The sequence below is a fragment of the Manacus candei genome, unplaced genomic scaffold (genome assembly GCF_025592945.1).
Source record: "Manacus candei isolate 608988 ecotype Guabito, Panama unplaced genomic scaffold, ASM2559294v1 h1tg000009l, whole genome shotgun sequence".
Lineage (NCBI taxonomy): Eukaryota > Metazoa > Chordata > Aves > Passeriformes > Pipridae > Manacus > Manacus candei.
Genome location: NW_026138057.1, coordinates 4,081,325 through 4,088,430, shown reverse-complemented (window position 1 = coordinate 4,088,430; position 7,106 = coordinate 4,081,325). Strand labels below are relative to the sequence as shown.

Sequence of the window (7,106 nt, the reverse complement as noted above, 5' to 3'; positions counted from 1 at the left end):
GCAGTTAACGAGGGTAGTTAACAAGGGTTCACTAAGAGCAGCTCCGGGAAGAAGCTCCAAGGAGGGGTGGCTGGAAATGGGGGGATCCTGCTGGGATTGGGATCCCCCTGGGGGCTTTGGGGACAACGGTGACACCTCCAGCCGGGTGACAACTTGAGGGCAGACTTCCCATTCCATCCAGGCCTAGGAAGGATTCCTTGGGGCTGGAAGTGCTGGGTAGGGACTGGAATGTGGTCCTGGAGGGTGGGAAGAGGCAGGAAACCGTATCCTGGGAGGTGCCACAGGGAACGTGTCCGGGAGCCACCGCAAAGGCTCCGGTGACCAATGAATAATTCAGCGAATGTTGCTCTTGAATAAATAAAAGAAATTCCAAACTCTGGGATGGCAAGAGAGCCGTGTCCTCCATGTCCTGGATGAAATCCCTCTGGATGCACCTTTCAGGCCCTGGGATGCAGGGGACAGGACTGTCCGGGGGCTGCCCACAGCAGGGTGGAGGGGAGGTGGCTGCTCCCACTCTGGTTCTGGCTCCAGTTGAGCCAAACTCTGGAATTCCAGCATTTCAGCATTCCTAAGCTTCTGATGGCCTTGCTCTGCCTGGGCTCCCACACCGGCACCAGGTTTCTTTTTTCACCTGAAACCTTTGAAAGCGGCAAAAAGTGCAGCAATCCCAGCGCTCCTGTTGCTCGGAGCCGCCGCAATTCCCAATCCCGCTCCTTTGAGCTGGCAGCCAGCGGGAGCAGATGGGAATAGCAGCATGATCCCGGCTGTGGAGAGGCCACAAGCCGGCACACGCCGGGCCGGCAGAGGAGGCAGGGATATATATAGGGACAGACGTATGGATGATGCATTCCCAGGAGCCAGGGCTCGCCGGTGCCAACATTCCCAAAATACCTGAGCGGAGCAGGAATCTGTCAGATTCCCACTGACTGCAGCAGCTCCTGGTCCTGGTGTCACCATGATCGTCACAGGATCCAGCTCCTTCCCCAGCCAGGGTGTGGAAAACAGGGCTGGAAAAAAACTGGGGGGTGGGAAAAGACCCCAGGGAGGCAGGATCCCCCCTTTCCCAAGTGTAGGAGCTCCTGGATTTGATCCCGGCCATAAAGACAGGGGGGTGGCATCGAGAGCCACCTGCATCCCAATTCCTGCCAGGCATGGATGGGCTGGTGTGGGTTTACATGGAGCTGGTGGCTTTGGATCTCGCTTAGAGCCGGGGCTTGGAATTCTGAGGGTCTCTGCCCCCCAGGTGATGGATAATTCCTGCTAGGGAGCAGCAATGTCTTCCCAGGAAAAGCAGCAGCACCCCCACATTGATGGCACGAGGGGCTGGGAGCCACCCAGCATTCCAGGACTGTGTTCCTGGGAATTCGTGGGATTCTGGGGTACTCTGCTTCCCAGTCCCACAGTGGGTGGGAAGAGGGATTGACAGCCTGGACCTGTCGGGAAGACCTGAATCCAAGAGGGAAGAGCAAGACGAGCTCCTGCCAAGCCCTAAATCCCTGGAATTACTGCTGGAAAGGTAGGAGCATCCTCAGGCTGCACTGCTGGAAGGGGTGGCACTGACAGCTCCTGCACATCCCACAGCTGAGGATGCTCTACGTGTCCAAAATAGCCACTGTGGAGTGGGAAAGGGGGGGAAATCCTGCGTTGCCAGCTCCAGAGAGGATGTGGCGGGAGCTCTGGCTGCTTCCCAGCCCCCAAACCCAAACCCCTCGGGATTAAAAGCGGCTGCACGGTCGGAAACCTCCGTCAACTTCCAGACCTCGGATCCATGAGCTTCCCACCACACCGGAACAGCTTGGAGACAGGTGGAGGGAAACGGGACTCCTCCAATGTCAAAAATAACAGGAGCACCGGGATGTGTTGCCGTGATCGGATCCCAGATAAACCTTTCCTGAGGCTGCTCCCCGTCACCTTCCCCTCACACCAGGTTTCCTTGGAATTGTGTTCTTTATTGCTTGAGTTTGGTCCAAGAGGCACTTGGAGACAGGAAGAGGGAGGATAAAGCAGCAGAGCCTTGGATTTGGTGCCTGTTTTGGAAAGTCTCCTCTTGCCATAGAAGGAAACCCCTTTCCAGGTTGGAGGCAGGCAGGTGGAATTTCCATCGGCTCCTTCCCAAACCTGATGGAGAGGAGGAGCCCGGTGGGAAATTCTCTTTCCCAGCCTAATTCCAGCAGCAGGATGGGGATTTTGGGGGTGAGAAGGTGTCTGTGTCTTCATTCCCAAACCCTGCAGGATGCCAGGATCCATGTGGAATGGATACAACCGGCACTGCTTTTCCCTGTGCTGCCCACGGAGACGGGAGTAAAGGATTTTTGGAAGTGGCTGGGTGGGAATGTCCCCGTGCTCGTGGGGACACTGGGACTGGGCACAAGGGTCTGTGGGGTCACTCCTCAGGGCAGGGGGCTGTATCCCAAATCCAAGACACCCTGGGATGCTCCCGGGTGGGCTCATGGATCCCCACAGCGATCCGTGAGCCCTGCAGATCCAGGAGGCAGCTCCTCGCTGTCCCAGCTGGGAGATGCCGATCCTCGGACTGTCGGTTTCCCACGTGGAGGCTGTGACCTCCTGCTTTCCCAGCCCGAGCTGGGAATTCCTTGGGAGGCAGGCGGAGGCCCCGCATCCTTCACGTTTCCTCCCGAGAGCCCGTCAGGGCCTCAAATTCCCCCTCCCCGTCCTGCGGCCCATCCTCGGCGGGCACCGGAGCGGCCTCGGCTCCTTCCTCCTCCCCCTCCTCCTGCGGGCTCTGGAGGCTCCGCAGCCGCTCCTGCCGTGCTTCCATGTATTCCTGCGCCCCGTCCCCCACCAGCCGGACCTCATCCCCGACCCGCGGCGGCTGCCGGGCGGGGTTGTGGTCGTAGGAGAGGAGGCGCAGGGCGGCCAGGCCGGTGAGGTCCGGGAAGCGGGAGACGCGGTTGCGATCCAGGTCGAGGACGCGGATGCCCTCCATGCGCAGCAGCACGGGCGGGAACTCCTGGAAGCGGTTCCCGTAGAGCCAGAGCCCGCGCAGTCCCGCCATGCGGGGCAGCCCCGCGGGGAGCTGGGACAGCCGGTTGTCCCCCAGCTGGAGGCTGCGGAGCTCGGGAAGGTGCAGGAGGGCGCGGGGGAAGCGCGCCAGGAAATTGCCCTCCATCCAGAGGCAGCGCAGGCTCTGGAGCTGGGAGAAGGCGGGAGGTAGCCCCTGGAGCCCGTTGCGGCCCAGGTACAGGTGAGCCAGGCGGGGCAGGTCGCACACGGCCTCGGGCACCTCCATCAGCTCGTTGCCGTCCAGGGCGAGGGTGCGGAGGTGCCGCAGCTCCCCGAGCTCCTCCGGGATCTCCCGCAGCCCCGCGTCGCTCAGGTAGAGCTTCCGCAGCCCCGGCTCGGCCCACAGTGCGGCCGGCACCTGCCGGCCCCGCACCTCCAGCCGCTGCTCGGTGCCGTCGGGGCCCTCGGCGGCCGCCACGGGGGCCCCGCTCCCCGAGGAGCCGCCGCTTCCCATCGCGGAGCGCCAGGAGAGGCCCCGGGAGCGGGACGTGGGCGGGGCGACGCCGTGGCCATGGCAACGCGAGCGGCCAATGGGAGGCCGTGCCGCCCGGGAGGAGGCCGCGCCCACCACGAGGCCACGCCCTCCGGTCCCCTTTCATGCCCCGCCCCGCCGTTCCCACGCCCTCCCCGCGCCCCATTCATGAGCTCCCCGTGCCCCACCCGGCCGCGCCCTGTCTCCAAACAAGGCGGGTCCCCCTCGCGCCTCATTCCCGGACCCTGCCCGGCAGCCTGGGGTCAGCATCCCCACCCTGAACTGGGGCCCTAAACTGGGCGTGGGGCCCTGAACTGGGTGGGGTCAGTCCCTGAACTGGGGCCCTAAACTGGGTGTGTGGCCCTAAACTGAGTGTGGGTACCTAAACTGGGGGGGGGGGGGTGTCTGTGAGCTGGGGCAGGATCCCTAAACTGAGTGTGGAGGTCCTGAACTGGGGCCCTAAACTGGGTGTGAGGTCCTAAACTGGGTGTGAGGTCCTAAACTGGGTGGGGGGCCCTCTGGGACCCCCAGGGAGCAGGGGGTGGGGGTCCCTCTGGGATCCCCCACATCCCAAGGAGCCGCCTCTGAGAGCACAGACCCCCTTCCCAGTGCCCTCTCACTACTCCGTGGCCAGGGAGGACATGGACGAAGCCCCCCCGAGCCCACCCTATGGGGTCCTTCCTCTTCCTCATCCTCCCGCTTCCCACCCAGCCCTGCCTGGATTTTCCTGCCGCAAATCAGCTGTGTCATCCCAAATCCAGCTCGGAAAAACGGGCTCGTATCGCCCTCCGGTGGTCGTAGGACAAGCGACACCCCCTGACCCCTCCAATCCTCCTTCCCGGAAGGATTTGGGACGCAAGAAAACCCCCCAAGACGAGGGGGGGGCCGACCGGGATCGTGCGCAGGGTCTTTATTGCTCTCACGGGGATTTGGGAGCTTCCCAAAAAAGCCGAGGCTGGGACTCCTGGGATTTTGGGGGTCACATGAAGGGGTCGTCGTTGTGCCACAGGTTGGTGGGGAGGTTGTTGGTGCTGAATCCGCTGGGACGCGGGACCTGGACACCCTCCACGGATCTGGGAGCCCAGGTGGGACCCTGCGACCACCAGGCTGGGAAATCCGGGAGGGAAGCGTTGGTGAGGGCGGAATTTCCCCCTCCCCGGCGGGGGGGGGGCTGCAATCCCACCCCAAACTCACCTGGAGCGATGGGAGCCAGGGGTGAGAGGTTGGTCAGGTGCTGGTTGTGGATGGTGGAGTATCCCTGCGGATCCTGCGGGACGGATGGATGGATGGAGGCGAGTCGGGTGCCTGATCCCATGGGAAAGGGGGTTGGGACGGGTGGCATTCCCACACCCACCTTCTTGCTGGGTTCCTGTGGTCCCACTCGCAGTTCCAGGGGGGCAAATGGGGGGTGGTGGCCCATGGCGGGCAAACCCTGTGTGGGAACGGTGGGATGAGGAGGGGACACGGACACGGGGATGGGATCCCGCTCACCCCGCAGCCTCCCGACCGGGAGCACCGGGATACAGCATCCCCTCCCCACAGGGGTCTGGCCACCCCCTGCCCTCGCTCACGTGGCGGTTCTGGGGGCAGCAGGGATCCAGGGCGGGAACACCGGGCTCCGCAGGGAGATGGCAGGCATCCCTCGGGGGGCAGCCCGATGACAAATCTGGCTTCCACTGGGGGAGATCTGTGGGAGCACACGGAGCAGGCGCATTCCCACTGCTCCCAGCACCGTTCCCAGCCCTGCCATCACCTGGATACGCCTGTGCCCCCGTGTTTGGGGGTGGGGGACGCAGGGCAGGGGGGCTCCAACAATCCCAGAACCTCAGATTCGGTTCCAGGACTGACACCACCAAAATCCCCGGAGCTGGAGTTGGCCCCGGGACCACCAACATCCCTGAAACCTCCTGGGGATGGAGCTGGGCCTGGAACCACCAATATCCCAAAACCTTCCTGGGGATGGAGCCGGGCCTGGAACCACCAATATCCCAAAACCTTCCTGGGGATGGAGCTGGGCCTGGAACCCCCAGTATCCCAAAACCTTCCTGGGGATGGAGCTGGGCCTGGAACCCCCAGTATCCCAAAACCTTTCCTGGGGATGGAGCTGGGCCTGGAACCACCAATATCCCAAAACCTTCCTGGGGATGGAGCTGGGCCTGGAACCACCAGTATCCCAAAACCTTTCCTGGGGATGGAGCTGGCCCTGGAACCACCAGGACCCCAAACTCTGGTGTGGACAGAGCTTTCCCTGGGGATCCCAAAATCTTCCTGGGGATGGAGCTTTCTCTAGGACCCCAAAATCTTCCTGGGGATCCCAAAATCTTCCCAGGGATGAAGCTTTCCCTGGGATCCCAATATGACAAACCCTCCTGGGGATGGAGCTGGGCCTGGAACCACCAGGACCCCAAACTCTGGTGTGGATAGAGCTTTCCCTGGGATCCCAACACCCCAAAATCTTCCTGTGAATGGAGCTTTTCCTGGGGATCCCAAAATCTTCCCGGGGATGGAGCTTTATGTAGGACCCCAAAATCTTCCTGGGGATGAAGCTTTCCCTGGGATCCCAATATGACAGACCCTCCTGGGGATGGAGCTGGGCCTGGAACCACCAGGACCCCAAACTCTGGTGTGGATAGAGTTTTCCCTGTCATCCCAACACCCCAAAATCTTCTTGGGAATGGAGCTTTCCCTGGGGTCCCAACACCCCAAACCCTCCCAGGGAGCTTTCCCTGGATCCCCCCCTCCCAAATCCATACCTGGCTGGGCAGGACTGGTGCAGCCGCTCTTGGCGCTGGATCCCCTGGATAACTTTGGAGGCTTCAGCCCCTCATAACGGATCCGGGACAGGGAAAACTCGGGGGGATACGAGCACTCCGGCTCCTCCACACACTGGGGCAGGATCCTCTGGAACTGTGGGCGCCCGAAGGGCCTGAAATCCTCGGAGGTGGTGGACATGGACACGAAGGGGTCCGGGCTGCGGCGGGAATGGCCGTGACAGAGCGATCCCAACATTTTCCCCCCCAGACTCGTCCCGAAGAGGGGACCTACCACTCAGGGCGCGGGGTGATCAGGGACGAGAGGGCCGAGTAGTTGTTGGTGACGTATCCGGATCCGGAATGGACCCCCAGGAGCGGGTGCACGGACGCCTGGTCGGGGGGTTTGACCCCCAAAACACGCCCCTCGAACTTGTGGGACAATCCCGGGGGTCTCTTCCCAAAGGACACCTCGTAGGTGGTGACGTAGAAGCTCAGCAGGTCAGAGCGGTCCCCGCCGTGCACCCTCACCAGCGGGAATCCCGTACCCAAGCCCCCGGCGGGGGAATCCTGCGGCAGGGAAGGCATCCTGGCACCGGGATAACCCCAGGGAAGGGCCCTACGCCATGGTTGGAGGTGCTGGCAGCGGCTCCCGGCCTTCCCGGCCGGCCGAGAGGGTGTGCAATGTTGCCGCGGAATGTGACTCGGTCTCCTGGCAACCGCGACAACGGGACTCCGGGGAGTCCCAGAGCACCGGGAACGTGGAGCTTGAAGCAGGTGTGGGGCCACCTCCCTGGGAGCCAGGGAAAAGGGGGCAGGTGGGAATTAGGGATATCAGTGGGATGGGATGTGCCAGAGCG

General features: G+C 62.7%; 2 protein-coding genes across 2 annotated transcripts; both read right to left on the bottom strand.

The window, feature by feature from the left end:
- Positions 1–1,634: 1,634 nt before the first annotated feature.
- On the bottom strand, positions 1,635–3,562 carry LRRC10B (leucine rich repeat containing 10B). The gene has a single exon (XM_051777124.1). The coding sequence runs from the start codon at positions 3,476–3,478 to the stop codon at positions 2,624–2,626; it is 855 nt and encodes a 284-aa protein (XP_051633084.1). The 5' UTR covers positions 3,479–3,562; the 3' UTR covers positions 1,635–2,623.
- An 831-nt stretch (positions 3,563–4,393) lies between these two features.
- LOC127466373 (uncharacterized) lies at positions 4,394–7,013 on the bottom strand. Its single transcript, XM_051777110.1, has 6 exons — positions 6,542–7,013; positions 6,250–6,467; positions 5,068–5,183; positions 4,851–4,928; positions 4,691–4,763; positions 4,394–4,603 (listed from the first exon to the last, which is right to left on the bottom strand). Exons 1-6 carry the CDS (start codon positions 6,832–6,834, stop codon positions 4,476–4,478), a joined length of 906 nt encoding a protein of 301 aa, XP_051633070.1. The 5' UTR covers positions 6,835–7,013; the 3' UTR covers positions 4,394–4,475.
- Positions 7,014–7,106: the final 93 nt, after the last annotated feature.